The sequence below is a fragment of the Pongo abelii genome, chromosome 20 (assembly GCF_028885655.2).
Source record: "Pongo abelii isolate AG06213 chromosome 20, NHGRI_mPonAbe1-v2.0_pri, whole genome shotgun sequence".
Lineage (NCBI taxonomy): Eukaryota > Metazoa > Chordata > Mammalia > Primates > Hominidae > Pongo > Pongo abelii.
The window spans coordinates 21,279,445-21,305,310 of record NC_072005.2 but is presented as its reverse complement, the minus strand read 5'-3'; the positions used below and the strand labels follow the sequence as shown (position 1 = coordinate 21,305,310).

General features: G+C 37.2%; 1 protein-coding gene and 1 pseudogene across 1 annotated transcript in view; both read right to left on the bottom strand.

The window, feature by feature from the left end:
* Positions 1 to 83: 83 nt before the first annotated feature.
* The window catches only part of LOC129051918 (zinc finger protein 714-like), a 41,929-nt gene continuing 16,146 nt past the window's right edge, over positions 84 to 25,866 (bottom strand). The window contains 7 exon segments of the mRNA XM_063720041.1: positions 84 to 6,017; positions 6,020 to 6,137; positions 6,139 to 6,229; positions 6,231 to 6,296; positions 6,607 to 7,966; positions 25,075 to 25,170; positions 25,669 to 25,795. Of these exon segments, the coding sequence (XP_063576111.1) occupies positions 5,941 to 6,017; positions 6,020 to 6,137; positions 6,139 to 6,229; positions 6,231 to 6,296; positions 6,607 to 7,966; positions 25,075 to 25,170; positions 25,669 to 25,795 (1,935 nt within the window). The 3' untranslated portion in view covers positions 84 to 5,940.
* Positions 214 to 966, bottom strand: PONPYGV1R-PS1896 (vomeronasal 1 receptor ponPygV1R-ps1896 pseudogene; annotated as a pseudogene).

Below are 25,866 nucleotides of genomic sequence, written 5' to 3'. Positions count from 1 at the left end.
ATCAGATGCCAAGGTATTTAGAAGAAATGGGGGGTTGGAAAAAGTCTGTCAAATAATACGTAATTATAGTCAAATAGGAGAAATAAGTTCAAGAGATTTATTGTACAACATAGTGACTTAGTTCATAATAATGTATTTGGATTTTTGAAAAATGATAAGACAATGTCACACGGTCTCACCACAAAAACGTTAACTATGTGAGGTATTAATTACCTAGAAATAATAACTATATATACTTCAAAATGTTCTACAGAAAAAGTACACATTTTGTCTGTCAAGTTAAAATATTTTTCAAACATTATAAAAGAATAACTGTGTCAAATACTGTGTCTTTGTGATTATTTTGGCTAAATAGTATGAAAATACATAGTTTGGGGACTATTGTCATTTAATTTTTTAGTCATAATCATACGAACTTTGATATTTAACAGCACGTTCAAAATATGTTCTACAGAAAAAGTACACATTTTATCTGTCAAAATATTTTTAAAACGTTATAGAAGAATAAGAATGTGTCAAATACTCTCTGTATCTTTGTGATAATCTTGGCTAAATAGTATCAAAAATATGTATTTTGGGGCTATTATTGTCATTTGTCAGTCATAACCATAGGAACTCTGATATTTAATAGCATGTTCTGGACCCAGCACATTGCATGGGAGAAGCCAATGTACTTTAGGATTTTTACTTTAAGCTTGGGGCACCTAGAGTTTCTGGTACTGATGGTAATGGTATGAAAGACACTAAAGGGGCAGGTGTTGCTTATGGTCCCATGACTGGCCAGTCTGTGAACACAGTAAACTAGTTTGCATACAAAATAACAGAATGTTTTAATCCAAAAGTTGTCATGATCTCCAAATGCTTTTCAGAGAAAATGACCCAGGAGTTGGCTACAGCTTGGTGACTAAAAATAAAAACTGTAGACTAAACTTCTCCCACTAAAAGAAAAAATATAAAAAATAACAGAAATTTCTCCAAATTGTAAAATCAATATAGAAAAGACATATTTTTCTAAATTTTAAATTCAGAAGTCATTATTTTGCAATCTTTACCACCACACTTAACAATAAAAGATTCTGCACGGAAATGTAAATTGTGCTGTAATTCTATCACAGAAAATTAAATTCGTGGCCTGGCGCGGTGGCTCATGCCTGTAATCCCAGCAATTTGGGAGGTCAAGGCGGGCAGATCACGAGGTCAGGAGATTGAGAGCATCCTGGCTAACATGGTGAAATCCTGTCTCTACTAAAAATACAAAAAAATTAGACGGGTGCGGTGGCGGGCCCCTATAGTCCCAGCTACTCGGGAGGCTGAGGCGGGAGAATAGCGTGAACCCGGGAGGCGGAGCTTGCAGTGAGCCAAGATCACACCACTGCACTCCAGCCTGGGAGACAGAGCGAGACTCCATCTCAAAAAAGTAAAAAATAAAAATAAAAAAAGAAAATTAAATTCGTTTACTATTAACTCTCTTAAAAATTTAATTTCCGTCTTTTCAAGCAAGTTTTATATTTGCCACACTTTGTATAAGTCTATAAAAAGATTTTTCTTTTAAAAACAAAGAAATGCAATGCTAATTTAATCCTCTTACCTGTGGACAGCATGCGCCTTTTATCATTTTTTTCTTTTTTTTTTGAGACGGAATTTTGCTCTCGTCCAGGCTGGAGTGCAATGGCGCAATTTCGGCTCACTACAACCTCTGCCTCCTGGGTTCAAGAGATTCTCCTGTGTCAGCCTCCCGAGTAGCTGGGATTACAGGCATGCGCCACAACATGTGGCTAATTTTGTATTTGTAGTAGACATGGGGTTTCACCATGTTGGTCAGGCTGGTCTTGAACTCCTGAGCTCAAGTGATCCACTTGCCTCGGCCTCCCAAAGTGCTGGGATTAGAGGCGTGAGCCACCACACCTGGCTTTTATCTTAACTAATCTGAATGTTATATTGATAAGCAAACTCACCAGTTAAAATCCATTTTTAAGTGCACTAAAAATAGAATTTCCTCATCAAAATCTACAAAGTACCATGTGAAATGAAATGGCGTGAAGAGAACAGTGAGAAAACTGTATAACTCAGAAAAAGAAGGACTGTGATGCATACATAGTTGGAAAGTACATAAGAGAAACAAATCTGAAGAGAAGTGAAAATAAAAGCAGAATTTTTTTTTTTTTTAATGAGTCTCGCTCTGTCACCCAGGCTGTAGTGCAATGGCACAATCTCGGCTCACCACAACCTTCGCCTCCTGGGTTCAAGCAATTCTCCTGCCTCAGCCTCCTGAGTAGCTGGGCTACAGGTGGATGCCACCACATTCAGCTAATTTTTGTAGTTTATTAGTAGAGACCGGGTTTCACTAAGCTGGTCTGAAACTCCTAACCTCAGGTGATCCATCTGCCTCGTCCAGAATTTCTCTTTAAATTCAGCAAGATTCAGTTTTATAGTCTGGAAAAAATGTCCACTCCATATGAAGAATCAATCTTATTTCTTCACCATTGATATTTTTCATTTCTGACTTGAAATTACAAACTAACTCCAGCAGGAATATTTATGAATTATTATGGAGCACTGATTACATAGTAAGAACTGTATGTTAGCTACATTTATATATAAAAACATCCTTATGACTTATGAAGCCCCCCAGTACTTACCTGAACAAATTGACTCAATAAATAAATACACTTATGTCAATTATAAAAAGTGAAAGGAACAATCACTAAAGAAAACTTATATATTGTTCTCCCCTTAAAAGAACAAAATGGAGTGCTGTCACTAAATAAAATGTAACTTAATACGCTACTTTTGGGATTACATCTAAAAATTATTTTGTGTGCACTAAATTTCATAAAAATTCTTATAATCACAGACCAGCTCACATAATACTTCCTAAACCATAAAACAAAAACATACGTAAGAAGCAAAAAAAGTATGGATCTAGCATGAGTACCAGGCAAGTATATACAGAGAATTTGCATGAAAAGGTTCAGAACTGTAAGTCATGGATTGTACAGTAATAAATTCAATACAAAGCACAAAGTATACATTTGCTTTCAGTATTTTTTAAGTTTTTAGTTTTACAGTAGCCACCTTATTAAAATGATTTTTATTCCCATATTGTTCTTTTCTTCTGAAAATAGGTACAAACTCATACTCACACACACACACTTATTCCATAATTTTCTTACACCTAAAGTTTGTCTTTAGACTAATATATATTTAACTCTATGTGAATCAAAAAGTCTGCATGTTTGCAGGCAGACAGGCCACATGTTCAAAGAAAAATATATAACAATTTGGAAAAAATATCAAGAGTTTAGAAATGAATTTTATTTATACTCATATATAATTTGTATTATGACCATAAAAATAACCCTATAGTAAATAACAATTTAATTGTACATTTTAAAATTTTAAAAAAGTGGCCGGGCACAGCGGATCACGCCTGTAATCCCAGCACTTTGGGAGGTCAAGGCAGGCAGATCATGAGGTCAGGAGATCGAGACCGGATCACGAGGTCAGGAGATCGAGACCATCCTGGCTAACATGGTGAAACCCCATCTCTACTAAAAATATAAAAAATTAGCCAGGCATGGTGGAGGGCGCCTGTAGTCCTAGCTGCTTGGGAGGCTGAGGCAGGAGAATGGCATGAACCCGGGAAGCGGAGCTTGCAGTGAGCTGAGATTGTGCACTCTAGCCTGGGTGACAGAGCGAGACTCTGTCTCAACAACAACAAGAACAACAACAACAAAAAATTTTAAAAAAGTGTAGGATTGGATTGTTTGTAAAACAAAGGAGAAATGCTATGGGTGAAGGATGCCTCACTTAACCCTGATGCTATTACTATATATTGTATTCCTGTACTAAAATATGCCATATAAGTGCATAAATATATACTCATATTATGTACCCACCAAAATTAAAATAAACTTAAATGATTAAAAACAAAATAAAAATTTAACCTACAGAAACAATATTTTTTAACTTATTTGCAGTTTAAAGCCACTGGCAAAAAAAATTACTAGAGATGTTAATCCATTATGCTACTAAATAGTATATCGTTACCATCTTATACCTATACCCCTCGAGTAAGGTGGAAGAGGGTAAAGTTTGTGGTATAATAATGCTTCATTGAATGCACAATGGTATTTAACATGTTAAAAATGTTAAGTTAAACTATTAACTTCACACAATCTAAAATTTTAAAAACGTACTGCATCTTCTTATATAAAAGTATAATTAGTATGATAATATACTACTAAATTTAATTTTAAATAAGTTTTCTTTTCATAATGCAGAATATTACTCTGAACACCAACCTCATGCACCACTCAATATTATAAGTTAACCCCAAAGAGCCTCTCCACTTATATTTTCATTATGCATCTTACATTCTAATGTCTTTACTTTTCAATAGAAAAGATCACAAATAATGCCCACCTAATAAAAAAGAATCTCTTGCCAGGAGCAGTGGTTCATGCCTGTGTAATCCCAGCACCTTGGGAGGCCAAGGTGGGCAGATCACAAGGTCAGGAGCTCAAGACCAGCCTGGCCAACATGATGAAATCCTGTCTCTACTAGAAATATAAAAATTAGCTGGGCGTGGTGATATGCGCCTGTAATCCCAGCTACTCAGAAGGCTGAGGCAGGAGAATCGCTTGAAACTGGAAGTTGAAGGTTGCAGTGAGCCAAGATCACGCCACTGCGCTCCAGCCTGAGCGAAAGAGCAAAACTCCATCTCAAACAGAACAAAACAAATAAAGAATCTCTCATATCTTTGATACAGCAATAATTGATCCCATGCTTTCACATGTGAATCCAATAGGAATGAAGAAACAGCAGGAATTTCAGAGTTGAATGACATCATTACTCACTTTTCAAAAAATCTGTAATATTTTTCAAGAAATAAAGTATACTTTGAATGTAATTATAACTGCAAAAAACCTTCTGATCCTCTTAAAGTTATATACAAATAATTTTTCTACCAACTTGAGTTTTATTTTCTATACTCAGCCCTCTGATTTAGTATATCTGATGTGTCAGTGCCTTATGTATTTCTACCATAAATTCTGATATTTACACAGACTTATGGATTAAATTTTTTTTAACTTTTACTGCATCTATATTCTAGTATGAACTCTGTTTTCTAAGCTGTAGTTTTTGAAAAAGTGTTTTTCCAAATTTACTACATTTGCATGATTTTTCTTCAATATTAATTCCCTGATATTGAACAAAGTGTGAAAGTGCTTCAGAGTTTTTCCTCTACAAAAAATGTCTACAATAAGATCTGTGATACAAGTAAAGGCACTACCACCCGCTTTATATTTGTAACGTTCATCTTCAAAATAAATATTCTTCACTGTGAAAATTCATATTTTCTTTTTTTTTACTTTTTAGATGGAGTCTTGCTCTGTGGCCCAGGCTAGAGTGCAATCTCAGCTCACTGCAATCTCTCCCTCCCCAAGTTCAAGTGATTCTCTTGCCTCAGCCTCTTGAGTAGCTGGGATTACAGGCACCACCACCGCGACCGGCTAACTGTTGTATTTTTAGTAGAGATGGGGTTTCACCATCTTGGATAGGCTGGTCTCAAACTCCTGACCTTATGATCCACCTGCCTTGGCCTACCAAAGTGCTGGGATTACAGGCCTGAGCCACCACACCTGGTCAAAAGCTTGTATTTTCTGAAAGATCTTTTGACAGTAATTGTACTTATAATGCTTTTATTAAGTATGAACTCTCTGGTGTTGAGATATGAACACATATTAATGGCTTTTTCAGTCTTTATATTTGTATAATTTATCTCAAGTACAAATGCTTTCCTGTACAATAAAGTGTGAACATTGGTTAAGTTTTGCCACATTGTTCACACATGTAGGTGTTTTCTCCAGTACGAATTATCTTACCTACAATGAAGTGTGAAAACCATTTAAAGGTTTTGTCTCATTCTTCAGATTTCTAGGATTTCTCACCAGTATAATTTCTTTTATGGTTAGAAAACTTTGAGGCGTTGTCAAAAGCATTGCCACACTTTCTGGTTTGTAGAGTTTCTTTCCAGTATAAATTATCTTATGTCTGTTAAGAATTGAGGGCTTGTTAAAGGCTTTGCCATGTTTTTCACCCTCGTAGGGTTTCTGTACAGTATGAATTTTTTTAATGCTTAGTAAGAGTTGAAGACTGGTTAAAGGCTTTGCCATATTGTTCACATTTGTAGAATTTCTCTCCAGTATGAATTATTTTCTTTAATAAGGTTTGAGGACTGGTTGAAAGCACTGGCACTTTCTTCACAGTTGTAGGGTTTCCTTCCAGTATGATTTTTTATTTTTATTTTTATTTTTTTTTGAGACAGAGTCTTGCCTTGTGGCCCAGGCTGGAGTAGAATGGTACGATCTTGGCTCACTGCAACCTCTGCCTCCCGGGTTCAAACGATTCTCCTGCCTCTGCCTCCCGAGTAGCTGGGATTACAGGTGCCTGCCACCACACCCAGCAAATTTTTGTATTTTTAGTAGAGACAGGGTTTTAGCATGTTGGCCAGGCTGGTCTCGAACTCCTGACCTTGCGATCTGCTCACCTAGTCCTCTCAAAGTGTTGGGATTACAGGCGTGAGCCACCACACCCTGCTGAATTTTCCTATGTTTAGTAAAAGTTGAGGATTGGTTAAAGGCTTTACCACATTCTTCACATTTGTAAGATTTCTCTCCAGTATGAATTATGATATGTTTAGTAAGGTTTGAGGATCGGTTAAAAGCTTTGCCACATTCTTCACATTTGTAGGGTTTCTCTCCAGTGTGAATTCTCTTATGTGTAGTAAGGTTTGAGGATCGGTTAAAAGCTTTGCCACATTCTTCACATTTGTAGAGTTTCTCCCCAGTGTGAATTATCTTATGTTTGGTAAGGTTTGAGGATTGGTTAAAAGCTTTGCCACATTCTTCACATTTGTAAGGTTTCTCTCCAGTATGAATTATCTTATGTACAGTAAGTTTTGAGGAGTGGTTAAAGGCTTTGCCACATTCTTCACATTTGTAGGGTTTCTCTCCAGTATGAATCATCTTATGTGTAGTAAGGTGTGAAGACACATTAAAGGCTTTGCCACATTCTTCACATTTGTAGGGTTTCTCTCCAGTATGAATTCTTTTATGTTTTGTAAGGGTTGAGGACCAGTTAAAGCCTTTGCCACATTCTTCACATTTGTAAGATTTCTCTCCAGAATGAATTATCTTATGTTTAGTAAGGTATGAGAATCGGTTAAAAGCTTTGTCACATTCTTCACATTTGTAGGGTTTTTCTTTAGCATGAATGAACTTATGTGTAGTAAGGGCTGAAGGGTGGTTAAAAACTTTACCACATTCTTCACATTTGAAGGGCTTCTCTCCAGTATGAATTATCTTATGTGTAGTAAGGTGTGAAGAATGGTAGAAAGCTTTCCCACATTCTTCACATCTGTAGGGTTTCTCTCCAGTATGAATCATCTTATGTGTAGTAAGTGTTGAGGAGTGCTTAAAAGCTTTGCCACATTCTTCACATTTGAAGGGTTTCTCTCCAGTATGAATTCTCTTGTGTCTAGTAAGGGTTGAGAACTGCTTAAAGACTTTGTCACATTCTTCACATTGGTAAGAATTCTCTCTAATATGAATTCTTTTATGTTGATGTAGGTGTAAAAGCACGCAAAATGATTCATCACATTTTTTACATTTGAAAGGTTTCTCTCCAGTATGTCTTGTCTTATGTCTATTTGAATTTAAAATTTTATGAAAGACTTTTATATATTTATCACATTGAAATATTTTGCTCTGGGTAGTTGTCAAACACTGGTTTAGTTCATTATAACCTTTGTGCACCTTACACTCATCCACACTTGCAGACCCTTTTCTTAACTGTAAATTCTCATGTTCACATTTTCCGTATCTTCTCAGTATCACTTGTTGAAAAGAATCTTTTATGTCTTGCTCTGGCCAAAGGTCTTTGGTAAAATAAGAACACATAGCTGAAAGAAATAAAAACAACAAATTATTCAACTTACTAGACTTAGATAAACATCCTTTACAAATCTAACCTATATATACAAACTACATAAGCAAGATGCCATAATAAAATACCACAGGCCCTAAATCCTTCATAGACATATAAATGTAATAAAAAACATACTGACCAAAATACATGAGGAAAACTTATAAATAAGCGTGTAAAGTTCCCCAGGTGAGTACACAGATGAGTACACAGGAATGCAAAGACACAGAAGAAAAAGAAAAGTCTGTTACCTTTGCCCAACACAGTTCTTCCTACTTAACAGTATAACATAGTGCCTTTCAAAGTAAATTGCTAACTTTTGGTTTCTTTTATAATAAAAAAGTAAAATACTGGCACATGCATCTATATTACTTGCTTCTAGGGGCCTTTCCAGAAACTGGTCTCCCATAACATAAAGTGCTGAAAAAAATGGTAGTATATTTTGGAGTTACAGTTTGGGTCTTGAGACCAAAGCTAATTGTTACAGCAGCAGAGAGACTGCAGTACAACAGACAGAAAACAGATAGAGCAAATGGTTACTGATTAAGATGAAGCAGAAATAAACTCCTTTAACTAAAAAGTAAACACAAAATTTTAGGCAAGATACATTCTAAGAACATGTTTGAGAGTCTACCAGGATCTCTAACCAAGATAATTGTTTTCAGACTATGCCAGGAGAAAGCTACATGATAAAAACTGTGTCGGGTAGCTTTATTTAATGTCCAAATTTTAATCAAAGATTACAACGAATACAAAATAGGGCAAAATGGTTCTATCAAAAATATTATAAAATTTTCAGAAAGAAACCATAAAAAGGATGTATATATTAATTTTAAAAATTAAAAATAAATTGAATACTCAATGAGTAAAATAGGAACACAGAGAACTATAGAAAACCAGAAAAAAACTGAGGAAAAGAAAAAAATATTTAAAATATCCAAAAACCAGAAATTGTAAAGGTAAAAAATATCAAAAGAAAACATAACTCAAAAATTCTGAAAGAAAAAATATTGTCAAAATGAAGAAGCTCAACAATTAGGATACACACAAAGATATTTATAACAAACACATACATAAGCACAATTTCAAAAACCACAGACAAGAAGAGAATGGAGCCGCAAGATAAAAATGGCGTGTCATTTACAAGCATAGTCTTATAAGATAGTCAGTGAACTGTCAACAAAACCTTTGCAGGCCAGAAGGAAACTGTGATATAGTCAAAGTCCTAAAAAAAAAAATAGCTATCAAGTGAGAATAATACCAGTCCTGCCAAATAAAAAGAAAAAAAACCTTCAAAAATAACCAAATTCTGAAAAAATATATTGGCACTTCATATGCCCTGAACATAAAAGATGCTGAAAGCAGTTGCTTCTACTGAAAATAATGATTAAACAAAATACTTTTATAAATAATAATTTTATCATATACATTGTTTTCTAGGGAAAAATGCACATACACAAAAATGGAATTTCTTAGCATTATATTAATGGCACAAAAAACATTTTTAATTATTCTCTAAAATTTGAAAGGTAAAAGAATAGAAATCATTATAAACATTTGTTAATGATATACAACATAAAATATATGATTAGCAACATCAATGACAAATTTGAGGGCAGATATAATGAGAAAAAATTTATGAATCCAGCTGAAGTTCATTTTTTACCAGATTAAAATACACTGTTTTATCTTTTAGAGGTGTTACGTAATTCCCAATATACCACCAAGAATATATCTGCATAGATACACAAAACAAAATAAGAAAGAAGTGAAAGCATATCAAGATAAGTATAAAAAAAGACACAAAGACAGAAAAAGAGAAAATGAGGAACAAAGATACAAGAATCAAATAAAACAATAGAATAACATTACTAAGTCTTTGTAACTGGAGAAAAATAAAATTCTTTTCAGAGAAGCAAACGCTGAAGGAATACATGACCACCAGGCCTGCCTTGCTAGATAGAGCTATTAAAGAAGCATTAAATATGGGAAGAAAAAAAGCCATTACCAGCCACTGCAAAAACACAGTGAAGTACAAAGATGAATGATGCTATAAAACAACTACATCAATGACTCTGCAAAATAAGCAGCTAGCACCAAATGGATAGAATCAAAATCAAACATAACAATATTAGCCTTAAATGTAATAGGCTGAATGCCTCAATTGAAAGACACAGAAGGGCAAGCTGGATAAAGAGTCATGACCCATTTGTGTGCTGTATTCAAGAGACTCGTTTCGCATGAAAAGACAAACGTAGGCTCAAACTAAAGGAATGGAGGAAAATTACAAAGCAAATAGAAGCAGAAAAAAAAAAGCAGGGGTTACAATCACAGTTTCTTTTTTTTTTGAGATGGAGTCTCACTCTGTCACCTAGGTTGGAGTGCAGTGGCACGATCTCAGCTCACTGCAAGCTCCACCTCCTGGGTTCATGCCATTCTCCCACCTCAGCCTCCCAAGTAGCTGGGACTACAGGCGCCCGCCACCACACCCGGCCAAATTTTTTGTATTTTTAGTAGAGACGAGGTTTCACTGTGTTAGCTAGGATGGTCTTGATCTCCTGACCTCGTGATCTGTCCACCTTGGCCTCCCAAAGTGCTGGGATTACAGGCGTGAGCCACCGAGCCCAGCCTGCAATCATAGTTTCTGACAAAACAAACTTTAAACCAACAAAGATCAAAAAAGACAAAGAAGTGCATTACATAATGGTAAAGAGATCAATTCAAGGAGCACCCAGATTCATAAAACACATTCTTAGAGAACTATAAAGAGACTTAGACTTCCACATAATAATACTGACAGTCTTTAATGCTCCACTGTTAATATTAGACAGATCATTGAGTCAGAAAAGTAACAAGGCTTGAACTCAGCTGTGGGTCAAGTGGACCTGACAGACATCTACAGAACTCTCCAGCCACAAACAACACAATACACATTCTTCTAAGTTCCACATGGCACTTACTCTAAAATTGATCACATGGCTGGGCATGGTGGCTCACACTTGTAACCCTAGCATTTTGAGAGGCCGAGGTGGGTGGATTGCATGAGCTCAGGAGTTCAAATCCAGCCTGGGGAACACAGAGAAAGCCCACCTCTACTAAAAATACAAAAAATGAGCCAGGCATGGCAGCATGTGCCTGTAATCCCAGCTACTCAGGAGGCTGAGACAGGAGAATCGCTTGAACCTGGGAGGTGGAGGTTACAGTGAGCCAAGATTGTGCCATTGCACTCCAGCCTGGGTGACAGAGCAAGACTTGGTCCAAAAAAAAAAAAAAAAGAAAAAGAAAAAGAAAAAGAAAAAAAAACAAAGAAAAGAAAAAAAATTGATAATTGGAAGTAAAACACTTCTCAGCAAATGCAAAAGAACTGAAATCATAACATGCCACTGCACCCCAGCCTGGGTGACAGTGTAATACTCTGTCTCAAACAAACAAAAAAACAAACAAAAACAAAAAAACTCACGAGTAAGAAACTCACTCAAAACCACACAACTACATGGAAATTGAGCAACCTGCTACTGAATGACTTTTGGCTAAATAATAAAATTAAATCAGAGGCCGGCATCCACAGCCACACCATTCTGACCATGCCCAATCTTGGAAGCTAAGCAGGGTCGGGCCTTGCTGGGACTTGGAGGGGAGACCACCTGGGAATACCAGGTGCTGTAGGCTTTGGCTGGGCATGGTGGCTGACACCTGTAATCCCAGCACTTTGGGAGGCCGAGGTGGGCAGATCACTTGAGGTCAGGAGTTCAAGACAAGCCTGGCAAACGGTGAAACACACCATGTCTACTAAAAATACATAATATTAGCCCGGCATGGTGGTGGGTGCCAGTAATCCCAGCTACTCAGGAGGCTGAGGCAGGAGAATCACTTGAACCTGGGAGGTGGAGGTTGCAGTGAGCCAAGATTGCGCCACTGCACTCCAGCCTGGGCGACAAGAGAAGAACTCTGTCTCAAAAAGAAAAAAAAAAAAAAACTCAGAAATCAAAAAACTATTTGAAACCAATGAGAATGAAGAGACAATGTACCAGAATCTCTGGCACACAGCTAAAGCAGTGTTCATGGGGAAATTTATAGCACTAAATACCCAAATGAAAAAGCCAGAAAGATCTCAAATGGACACCCTAACATCACAACTAAAAGAAAGAGAAAACCAAGAGCAAACAAACCTTAAAGCTAGCAGAAGACAAGAAATAACCAGATTCAGATTGGAAGTGAAGGACACAGAGACACAAAAAAACCCTTCAAAAAAAAAAAAAAAAATCAATGAATCCAGGAGCTGTTTTTTTGACCAAATTAGTAACGTAGACACTAGCTATAAAGAGAGATGAATGAAATAGACAATAAAAAATGATAAAGGGGATATCACCACTGACCCCATAGAAATAAAAACAACTTTCAGAAAATACTATAAACACCTCTGTGCACAAAAACTGGAAAATCTAGAAGAAATGGATAAATTCCTGGACATACCCATCCTTTCAAGTCTGAACAGGAAGAAGTTGAATTCCTGAATAGACCAATAACAAGTTCTGAAATTGAGGCAGTAACAAATAGCCAATAGCCTACCAATCATAAAATGTCCAGGACCAGATGAATATATAGCTAAATTCTACCAGAGGTACAAAGAGTACCATTTGTTCTGAAACTATTCCAAATGATAGAAAAGGAGGGGCCTCTCCTTAACTCATTCTATGAGGCCAGCATCATCCTGATATCAAGACCTGGCAGAGACATAACAACAACAACAACAAAAAAAACCTTCAAGCCAATATCCCTGATAAACATTAATACAAAAATTCTCAATAAAATACTTGCAAACTGAATCCAGCAACACATTAAAAAGCTTATCCACCACAATCAAGTCAGCTTTATTCCTGGGATGCAAGCCTAGTTCAACATACAAAAATCGATAAACATAATTCAACATCACATAAACAGATTTAAAGACAAAAACCACATGATTATCTCAATAGATGCAGAAAAGGCCTTCGAACAAATTCAACATCGCTTCATGTTAAAAACTCTCAATAAACCAGGTATTCATGGAACATACATCAAAATAGTAAGAACTATCTATGACAAACCCACAGCCAATATCATACTAAAAGGGCAAAAACTGGAAGCATTCCCCCTGAAAACTAGCACTAGACAAGGATGCCCTCTCACCACTCCTATTTAACATAGTATTGGAAGTTCCGGCCAGGGAAATCAGGCAAGAGAAATAAATAAGCAGTATTCAATTCGGAAGTCAAACTTCTGTCTGCAGAAGCTCGCAGACGACATGTTTGCAGACAACATGATCCTAGATCTAGAAAGTCCCATTGTCTTAGCCCAAAAGCTTCTTCATCTAATAAGCAACTTCGGCAAAGTCTCAGGATACAAAATCAATGTGCAAAAATCACAAGCATTTTAATACACCAGCCATAAACAAGCAGAGAGCCAAATCACAAATAAACTCCCATTCACAACTGCTACAAAGAGAATAAAGTACCAAGGAATACAGCTAACAAGGGAAGTGATAGACCTCTTCAAGGAGAACTACAAACCACTGCACAAGAAAATCAGAGAGGACACAAACAAATGAAAAAGACAGAAAGAATCAATATTGTAAAAATGGCCATACTGCTCAAAGTAATTTATAGATTCCATGCTATTCTGACTAAACTACTACTGATATTCTTCACGGAATTAGAAAAAAAAACTATTTTAAAATTCATATGAAACCCCAAAAGACCCCATATAGCCAAGAGAATCCTAAGCAAAAACAACAAAGCTGGAGGCATCATGATATCCAACTTCAAACTATACTACAAGGCTATAGTAACCAAAGCTGCCTGGTACTGTTATAAAAACAGACACACAGACCAACGGAACAGAATAAAGAACTCAGAAATCTAAGACTGCATATCTACAACCATCTGATCTTTGAAAAACCTGACAAAAACAAGAAATGGGAAAAGGATTCCCTTTTAATAAATGGTGCTGGGAGAACTAGCTAGCCATAGGCAGAAAATTGAAACTGGACCCCCTTTCTTACACTTATACAAAAATTAACTCAAGATGAATCAAAGACTTAAATTTGAAACCCAAAACTACAAGAACCCTAAAATAAAATTTAGGCAATACCATTCAGGACAGAGGCATGGGCAAAGATTTCATGATGAAAGCGTCAAAAGCAATTGCAACAAAAGCAAACATTGACAAATGGTATCTAATTAAAGAGCTTCTGCACAGCAAAATAAATTATCATCAGAGTGAACAGACAATCTACAGAATGGGAGAACATTTTTGCAATCTATCCATCTGACAAAGGTTAATATCTAGAGTCTACAAAGAACTTAAACAAATTTACAAGAATAAAACAAACAACCTCATTAAAAAGTGAGCAAAGAACAAGAAGAAACACGTCTCAAAAGAAGACATTTATGTGGCCAACAAACATGAAAAAAAGCTCAACATCAGTGATCATTAAAGAAATGCAAATCAAAATTACAATGAGATACCATTTCATGCCTGTCAAAATGGTGATTACTAAAATGCCAAGAAACAACAGATGTTGGTGAGGCTATGGAGAAATAGAAATGCTTTTACACTTTTGGTGGGAATGTAAATTAGTTCAACCACTGTGAAAGCCAGTATGGCGATTCCTCAAAGACCTAGAACCAGATATACTATTGGACCCAACAATCCCATTATACTGGGTATATACCAAAGGAATATAAATCATTCTACTATAAAGATACATGGATGTGTACCTTCATTGCAGCACAATTCACAATAGCAAAGACATGGCATCAACCCAAATGCCCATCTATGACAGACTGGATAAAGAAAATGTGGTACATATGCACCATAGACTACTATGCAGCCATAAAAAGGAACAAGATCATGTACTTTGCAAAGACAGAGATGGAGCTGGAAGCCATTATTTTCAGCAAACTAACACAGGAACAGAAAACCAAACACCACATGTTCTCACTTATAAGTGGAAGCTGAACAATAAGAACACATGGACACATGGAGGGAAACAACACACACTGGGGCCTGTTGCAGGGGAGGGAGAGAATCAGGATAAATAGCTAATGCATGCAGGGCTTATCACCGAGGTGAGGGGTTAATAAGTGCAGCAAACCACCATGGCACACGTTTACTTATGTAACAAACCTGCACATCCTGCACATGTATCCTGAAATAAAATTAAATTACATTAAATTAAATTTAAAAAAAAACAATGAAACTGGTAATAGTAACTTTATATCTTTAAGCAGTCATTTTAAATATAAATTAATTAAACTACTTATTTAAAAAATGTAATCTCAGAACTTTTGGAGGCTGAGGAATCTGATCACTTTAACTCAGGAGTTTGAGACCAACCTAGACAACAGGGCAAAAAACTGTATCTACAGAAAAAGGTAACAAAAAACTATCTGGGCTTGGGATGGCAAATATTTGCAACCCAGCTACTCAAGAAGCTAAATGAGATCATCTGAGTTTGGGAGGTTGAGGCTGCAGTGAGTCATGGTCATGCCACTGCAAACCAGCCTGGTTGACAGAGACTTTATCTCAAAAATAAATAAATTTATAAAAAGAAAAAAATAAGATGGCTTAGTGGCTTAACTTAAAAAGCATACAATTTGCTGTCTATAACAGACTCATTTTAGCATTAAGTCAAATAGGTTGAAAGTAACAGAATGGGAAAAAATCTATATTCCATGCAAATAGTAACCACAATTGGGTGAGGTGGTAATAATTATATTGGATATGTTTTAAGTCAAGTACTAGCATAGGACAAGCACGGTATTATATAATGGTCAAATGGGTCAATTTACCAGGAATCTATAACTGTCATATCTATTTATATGTATATGTGTCTGTATATATAACATGAGGTTTCCCAAATATACAAAGCAAATTTTGGCAAAGGAGAAGCAAGAAATACATAGCAACATAAATGTGGAGATCAAGACATCATTTGCAATAATAAATAGAAAATTCAGATAAAAGATCAATAAGAAAACAGAAAACAGACATTATAGACTGTATTAACTATTTTGCATAAAGAGGAATACCTGAGTGTATAACTTATAAAGAAAGCAGGTTTATTGGGCTCACAGCTCAGCAGACTGTACAAGAAGGGTGTAACAGCATCTGCTTCTGGTGAGGGTCTCAGGAAACTTACAATCATGGTGGAAGACAAAGAGTAACTGGACATATCACATGGTAAGAGATGGCAAGCATGAGGTGAAGGAGTCAGTTTCTTTAAATGAACCAGCTCTCATTTGAATTAATGGAGTGAAAACTTTCTCATGACCAGGATAGCACAAAGGCATTCATGAAGAATTTGTTCCCATGACCCAAACACCTCCCACACCAGGTTTCACATCTAACATTGAGGATTACATTGCAGCATGAGGTTTGCAGGACATAGACATCCAAACCATACCACAGACCAACTAGGCTTAACAGATAGGTACAAAACTTTTCAGTTAAAAGCAAGAAACAACACAATGTTCTTATTTGCACCTGATGTATTCTGTTAGGACACATAACAAGTCTTATTAAATACTGGCTGGATGTGTGGTTGGTACCTACAATCCCAATAATTTGGAAGATGAAGGTGGGAGGATCACTTGGGATCAGAAGATTGACACCAGCCTGAGTAACATAGTGAGACCCTGTCTAGTGAGACCCATTACTACAAATAACCAAAAAAATTAGTGAGGCATGGTAGTGCATGTCTGTAGTCTCAGCTACATAGGAGGCTGAGGTGGAAAGATCGCTTGAGTCAAGGAGGCTGAGGTTGCAGTGAGTCAAATTTATGTCAAGGTACTCCAGCATGGGTGACAAATATGATCCTGTCTCAAAACGACAATAAATAAGACCAAAATCATACACTTTGTTTTCTGACCAAAACTGAATAAAACTAGAAATTAAAAAGTAAAACTGGCAAATCCAAGAATATCTAAAAATAAAACACACGGGTTGAGTATGGTGGCTCATGCCTCCAATACTAGCATTTAGGAAGGCCGGGCAGGAAGATTGCTTGAGCTCAGAGGTTCAAAACTACATGGACAACATAGGAAAACCCTGTCTCTAAAACAAATAAAATTAAATTAAAAGACACTCTTCAACATATTTTTGTTCAATGGTCAGTAAAATTAATTTTGTTAAGATGTCAGTACAAACTACAGTGGGAAGCAAATTCAATATAAGTTCTTTAAAAATCCCAATAGTACAGTTTCATTATAGAAATCTTGTCTATGGCTGGGCATGGTGGCTTACACCTGCAATCCCAGCATTTTGGGAGGCCAAGGCGGGCGGATCACCTGAGGTTGGGAGTTCAAGACCAGCCTGACCAACATGGAGAAACCCCGTCTCTACTAAACATACAAAATTAGCCAGGTGTGGTGGCGCATGCCTGTAATCCCAGCTACTCGGGAGGCTGAGGCAGGAGAATTGCTTGAACCCGGGAGGCAGAGGTTGCGGTGAGCCAAGATTGCACCATTGCACTCCAGCCTGGGCAACAAGAGCGAAATTCCGTCTCAAAAAAAAAAAAAAAGAAAGAAATCTTGTCTAAAATTTAAAAATTTGATTATAAACTATAACCAGCCAAACGCCCAGGAAAAAGAACAAAGAAGCATTATACTTCCAAATTTTAAAATATATTACAAGCTAAAATAAGCCAGGTACGGTGGCTCATGCCTGTAAGCCCAGCACTTTGGGAGTCTGAGGTGGGTGGATCACGAGGTCAGGGGATCGAGACCATCCTGGCCAACATGGTGAAATCTCGTCTCTACTAAGAATACAAAAATTAGCTGGGTGTGGCAGCGCGTGCCTGTAATCCCAGCCACTTAGGAGCCTGAGGCAGGATAATCACTTGAACCCGGGAGGCAGAGGTGCAGTGAGCCGAGATCGCACCACTACACTCCAGCCTGGTGACAGAGCTAGACTCCATCTCAATACATACATACATACATACATATATAAGCTAAAATAACAAAAACAGTATGGTACTGACACAAAGGCAGATAAACAGATGAAAGAAAAGAGTGGAGAGCCCAGAAATGAAGCCTTCTGTATATGATTACATGATCTTCCACAAAGTTGCCATGAGCACACAACAGAGAAGAGATAATCTTTTCAAAAAATAATGCCATAAACTGGATAACACTGATAAAGTTGAATCATTTCCTTGAAGCATATACAAAAAATATTTTATTGTTTTTTGTTTTTCAGATGGGGTCTTGCTCTGTCACCCAGGCTGGAGTGCAATGGCACGATCTCGGCTCACTACAACATCCGACTCCCAGGTTTAAGTGATTCTCCTGACTCAGCCTCCTGAGTAGCTGGGATTACAGGCACCTGCCACCACGCCCAGCTAATTTTTGTATTTTTAGTAGAGACGGGGTCTCACCATGTTGGTCAGGCTGGTCTCGAACTCCTGACCTCGTGATCCGCCTGCCTCAGCCTCCCAAAGTGCTGGGATTACAAGCGTGAGCCCGATTTTATTTTATTTATTTATTTATTTATTTTTGGAGTGACGGAGTCTCGCTCTATTGCCCAGGCTGGAGTGCAGTGGTGCAACCTTGGCTCACTGAAATCTCTGCCTCCTAGATTCAAGTGATTCTCCTGCCTCAGCTTCCCAAGTAGGTGGGACTACAGGCACGTGCCAAAATGTCCAGCTAAGTTTTGTATTTTTTAGTAGAGATGGGGTTTCACTATATGTTGGCCACGCTGGTCTCGACCTCCTGACCCTCACGTGACCCTCCTGCCTTGGCCTCCCAACATGCTGGGATTACAGGCATATGCCACCACGCCCAGCCTATTTATTTTGTTTGAGATGGAGTCTCATTCTGTCACCAAGGCTGGAGTGCAGTGGCATGATCTTGGCTCACTGCAACTTCCACCTTCCGGGTTCAAACAATTCTCCTGCCTTAGCGAATCTCTTAGAAAAAAAAAACTTGACATGGGTCTTGGCACCATTTCCTAAGATACGACATTAAATGCATATGCAACAAAGGAAAGAACAGAAATATTTAACTACACTATACTTCAGAATTTCTGCACATTAAAAAAATTCAATAAACAGAAAATGTCATCTAGGAAGTGGGTGAAAATATATGGAAATCATAAGTGAAAGTAGTTAATATTCAGAATATATGAACAACTCTTAAAACTGAACAATAAAGTTGAATAACTTTATTTAGAAATGAAAAAGTAGGGCCAGGCACGGTGGCTCACGCAGGTAATCCCAGCACTTTGAGAGGCCGAGGTGGGTGGATCACGAGGTCAGGAGTTCAAGACCAGCCTGACCAAGATGGTGAAACCCTTTCTCTACTAAAAATACAAAAATCAGCCAGGTGTGGTGGTAGGCACCTATAATCCCAGCTACTCAGGAGGCTGAGACAGGCTGAGGCAGGAGAATCACTTAAACGCAGGAGGCAGAGTTTGCAGTGAGCCGAGATCACACGATGGCACTCCAGTCTGGGAGACAGAGTGAGACTCTGTCTCAAAAAAAAGAAAGAAATGAAAAAATAATTTTTATCAAAAAATAAACCCAAATGGGAAAAAACATTTGAAAAGGAAAGCAGAATTAATGATTTGCAGAGAAACACATAAAAATAGAGGCCAGGCGCTCACCTCACAACTGTAATCCCAGCACTTTGGGAGGCCGAGTCAGGTAGGATCACCTGAAGTCAGGAGTTCAAGACCAGCCTGGCCAACATGGTGAAAACCCCGTTTCTACTAAAAATACAAAAACTAGCCAGGCATGATGGCAGGTGCCTGTAATCTCAGCTACTCGGGAGGCTGAGGCATGAGAATTGTTGGAATCCAGGAGGCGGAAGTTGCAGTGAGCCATTGCACCATTGTACTCTAGCCTGGGTGATAACAGTAAGACTTCATCACAATGAATAAATAAATAAATAAAATGAAAAAACAAAATTGCCTCACACTCATTACAAAGGCCACTATACCTTTTTTTAAAACACCAAATCTCTTGATGATGCAATGAAAATAAAACTATGTTGATTGTTGGTAGAAAACAAGATGCAACCATTATTTTAAAATGTTATAAATGCTTCTTAATTAAAAATGGAATTATCATCAAATATAGCAATCCCACTTATGAATATATTTCCAAAATATGAAGCACAGGGCCTGGAAGACAAATTTGAACATCCATGTTTATTGTACCAGTATTCACAAAAGCCAAAAGCAGAAGCAACCCAGGTGTCTCCTACAAACACATCAAAAATGTAACATATACATCCAATGAAATATCACAGAAATCAAAGATTATCAAATACTATCATAATTAAATCAAATATAATCAAAGAAATCTTGTCACATTTTGATATAAACTTTGAAAATATTATGTCATGGGAAATAAGCCCATAACAAAATGATAAAACTATATGATTCCACTATGTATATGAGATATCTTAAGTAGTCACACTCATAAAAACAAAGTGGAACAGTGTTTGTCAACGGCTGGGGAGAGGGTAAAATGGGTTCTTGTTACTTAAATGGGTACTGAGTTTTAGTTTCACAAGATGTAAAATTTCTAGAAGTCTTTTGCATAACAATGTGAATATATTTAACATGACTGAAACGTACAGCTTCTTTTTGAGACAGGGTCTCACTCTGTCACTCAAGCTGAAGTGCAGTGGCACAATTATGCCTCACTTCAGCCTCAAACTCCCAGGCTCAAGTAATCCTCCCCTCAATCTCCCAAACAGCTGGGACCACAGGTGCACACTACCATGCCTGGATATTTTTAAAAATTTTTGTAGAGAGGGAATCTCCGAATGTTGCCCAGGCTGGTCTCAAACTTTTCGGCTCAAATGATACTCCTGTCTTGGCCTCCCAAAATCCAGGGATTACAGATGTGAGCCATCACCATGTCTGGCCCTGAAATGTGCACTTAAATAGACTTAAGATGCTAAATTTTAATGTTTTTACTGTTTTTTCTTCTCATTCTTTTGAGACAGAATCTCGCTCTGTCACCCAGGCTGGAGTGCAGTGGTGTGATCTCGGCTCACTGCAACCTCTGCCTCCTGGGTTTAAGCGACTCTCCTGCCTCAGTCTCCTGTGTAGCCCGAATTATACAGGCGTAGGCCACCATGTCCAGCTAATTTTGTTTTTTAGTAGAGACAGGGTTTCACCATGTTGGCCAGGCTGGTCTGGAACTCCTGATCTCAAGTGATCTGCCTGCCTCAGCCTCCCAAAGTGCTGGGATTACAGGCGTGAGCCACTGAGCCAGGCCTATTATGTGTTTTTACAACAATTACTTTTTCTAAAGGAAAAATGGAAAAAATACTAAATTACAAATCTTCTCAGAAATTACCTTCAAATCACAAAAAGTGTTTCTCTCACACAAAGGAAATATATATTCATCATTAGACACATGGAGAAAATAAGACATAATGAAAATATTTCCATGACTACTCACTTAGACAAGATAAAATGCCCACTGAAAATCAGCTAAGAAAGAATATATACAAGATAAGCCATAACCAATATTGGGGTCATATTTATAGATAAACACCCACACATATATAATCCAATTGTGATAGATGTATGGCTGATTTATCTCTTAATTAAACATCACATTGACTTAAAGTATACAAACAGAATTGCAAATTGGCTAAAATTATAGTAGATAAGAAAAACTAAAAAACACAATAAGCTGATGTTAAGAAACCTACACTGAAAAAACACTAATATGAAAACTGCACAACAGTAAGAGACATGTTTACTCATAAAATCTGGTATGCAGCATTAATATACCTTTAAAAAAGAATTGTCTGGATAACCACAATATTTGTGTACTCATGGAAGGCAGGTATTTCGAATAATTGGCATGGACTATGTGGCAGTAAAATTTCACAGAATATGCAGTATAATTATAAATAGAATATACTAATGAGAAACTTTTAATAAGCATGTAAAAGAAATGTGATAATTTTTATGTTTTAAATATATGCTATTCTTACACAAAATGAAACTGCTGTAATCCAACTTCAGAAGCAAAGAACAGCATTACATTGCTAAATTAAAACTTATATTTTTCAAAATAGGGTTAGAGCCTCTGATATGTAAAACAAATATTTACAAGTAAATTATCATTTAGATATATGCTGAAGAAAGTGGGTGAAAATCCTATAATTCCTTTTTACCTGCAGCAAACTTAAATTAAGTAACCATTCTAGTAATATGGAGTGCCTATCAATTATCTAATTTATTTCAGGCATAACATGTAAATTCTAGCATATTGTCCTAAATGTCTGAATCTAAAATTACGACAAGTTTCTACTGCAGTCCCTGAAATAGTTTAATGACTCAGTTCCAGCTCTGAGACACAGTTCATGACCAGTTTTGCTTAAGTAGAAACCCACACAGTGACCTGAGGAAATCCTCTCTGGTACTCAGTGAAAGGCAAACCCATTCACATCCTGATATAAGGGCCATTATATATGGAGCCAGCTGCAGACACTGCCCTCGTGTCTGCCCTACAGATCAAAGTCTTAAAGAACATTCAATCTGTCCAAAAATAAAATGGAAATTCCGATTACCCAAGCCCTTTGTAACAAACCATCTAAAGGTGGATGCTAGTGCAGACCGAGCAGTCTTGTGACCAAGCTACAACCCCTCTTCACTACAAACCCAGAGGGCATCCCATGACCCTAGGGACACAACAGAAAAAGATCTTTACCTCCTGAAACCAGTTTATAAAAGCTTAAGGAGTTGTTTGCTCCTTCAAATTCACAGATATCAATATATCTGTGAATTTGTGCCCATTGTCAATGCTTCTATTTTAATGTAGCACTGGAAGTGTATGGCACAAGGATTAGTCAAAAACATTTTTAAAAAGCCGTTGGAATTGAAGAGAAATAAGTAAAAAGTTGCTTTTTGTGGATCGTATGATTTTATTATATAAAAACCCATAAACAGTACATTAAAATTTGTCTAAAAAGCTGGGCATGGTGGCTCACATGTGTAATCCCAGCACTTTTGGGGGCCGAGGCGGGCAAATCACGAGGTCAGGACTTCAAGAACAGCCTGGCCAACATAGTGAAACCCTGTCTCTACTAAAACTGCAAAAAAAAATTAGCCAGGTGTGGCAGTGGGCGCCTGTAGTCCCAGCTACCTGAGAGGCTGAGGGAGAATCATTTGAACCCAGGAGGTGGAGGTTGCAGTGAGCTAAGATCGTGCCATTGCACTCCAGCCTGGGAGAAACAGTAAGACTCTGTCTTGAACAACAACAAAAAAATTGTCTAAACTAATAAATACAGTCAGTAAATTAGCAAAATATAAAATTAACATACAAGTTATGGTTCCATACACTTAAACTATCTGATGCAATAAAGAAAACAATCTTATTTATAATAGTATTAAAATAATAAATTTCTGAAAACCAATTTAACTAAGAAGGTAAAAAATCTTTTTGTTTTATTAAGATGGAGTTTTGCTGATGTTGCCCAGGCTGGAGTGCAATGGTGCCATCTTGACTCACCACAACCTCTGCCTCCTGGGTTGAAACGATTCTCCTGCCTTAGCCTCCCGAGTAACTGGGATTACAGGCATGTAATCTATGCCTGTAATATGGCCAGCCACTTTTGTATTTTTAGTAGAGACAGGGTTTCTCCATGTTGGTCAGGCTGGTCTCGAACTCCTGACCTCAGGTGATCCACCCTCCCTGGCCTCCCAAAGTGCTGGGATTACAGGTGTGAGCCACTGCGGCTGGCCAAGGTAAAAAATCTTTACAATGAAATATATAAGATATCAATGAAAGAAATTAGAGAAGACAAAAATAAATTTAAAAATATTTTATGTCGGCTGGGCATGGTGACTCACGCCTATAATCCCAGCACTTTGGGAGGCCAAGGCAGGCGGATCACAAGGTCAGGAGATCGAGACCAGCCTGGACAACATGGTGAAACCCCATCTCTACTAAAATACAAAAATTAGCCGGGCGTGGTGGCACATGCCTGTAATCCCAGCTATTAGGGAGGCTGAGGCAGGAGAATCACTTGAACACGGAAAGTGGAGGTTGCAGTGAGTTGAGATTGCACCACTGCACTCCAGCCTGGGTGACGGAGCGAGACTCTGTCTCAACAACAACACAAAATTTCATGTCTATGGATTGAAAGAATAAATATTGTTAAAGTGCCATATTATTTAAAGTAATCTACACATTCAATAAACTTCCTAATAAAATTCCAGTGGCATTTTTTTCACAACAGAAAATACAATTCTAAAATTTACAAGAAACTACAATAAACTTCAAATAGCCAAAGCATTCTTGAGAATAAAAAGAACAAAGCAGAGAGACAGGACATCATAACTTATAATTTCAAACTATATTTTAAGACTATAGTAATAAAAACAGGATGGACTATGCAGAAAAATTAACAAGAAACCCCTAATGGAACAGAAACCACTACTCTCACATATTTCAGACAGGATGCAAAAACAGAACTAAAAAATAATGTAACATAGAGTTTTTCAGCCGGGTGCAGTGGCTCACACTTGTAATCGCAGCACTTTGGGAGGCCAAGGTGCGCAGATCACTTGAGGACAGGAGTACAAGACCAGCCTGGCCAACATGGTAAAACCCCGTCTCTACTAAAAATACAAAACAATTAGCCGGGTATGGTGGCAGTCGCCTGTAATCTCAGCTACCCAGGAGACTGAGGCAGGAAAATCGTCGAACCCAAGAGCCACAGGTTGCAGTGAGTCGAGATCACCCCACTGTAATCCAGCCTGGGCAACCAAAGCGAAACTCTGTCTCAAAACAAAACAAAACAAAACAAAAAAACAGTGTTTTTCAAAATTATGCAGATATTTGTGTGTTCACCCAAGGAAAAGGAAAATTCTTAGAGAATTTAAAAGCATAAGACAGAAGATGCCCTTTAGTGAGAGAAAATTTTAAGAAAATATTCAGTCTTCCCAGAAACTATATGCTTTGCAACACAGCTTCCCAAATCACATTGTAAGGACTGGCTTGCTTTTTTTTTTTTTTTTTTTTTACCTTTGTACCTCTCATCTGTGTCATCTGTTGTGTTCACTCTCACCTACCTGGGGATTCATCCACCATCTCATGTCTCTTCATATTCCAGGGCTCTTTTTCTTGCTCCAGACTGGTCATCGGGTCTTGCTTAGAGACAGCAATACCTGCTTTATTAAAAGTAAATAGCATAAATCTTGCTTATATTCTCTAGTTACCAACCTAGTACTGTGCTCAGTAAAAAGGATGTAATAGAATATTTTAGAAAATTAATCCTAAAATACTAATTAATGAGACATCTCTAACTATTTAGAAAATATTTTAAATTTGTAGGTCCTTAATTTTACTACCTGGTACTCATGAATCAAAAATTGATGGCGGAAAATAGATTTTAAGATACGGGCAATATACTATGCCACCAAATTTCTGGAATTACCACTAATTTAGAGTGAAGGATGCAGATCAGCTCAGGAATGTGGAAAGTTCAGGTCAAGATGAAACATGTTGAAGAAATTCTTTTCTACGCAGACAAATCATCAAGATTTTCTTGAAAACTGGGATCAGAAACTCATTTATACAAAGCATAAATTACCTAAAAAATTCTACAAAAAAAGACATAAAACGTTTAGGGTATATTAAGAATTACGTATTAAAGTTATTCTCACCCAAGAAGACCAGGTTTTTGTAGTTCTCTAACATCACATTCATATATAAATTCTGCTGAGAAGGGTTCAGGCATTCCCACTCCTCCAGAGAGAATTCTATGGCCACATCCCTAAATGTCAATGTCTCCTGAAAAACACAAGCACAGAGACACACATATATTTACCAAGTGGCCATGGGCAGAATTTATTATTTGACTT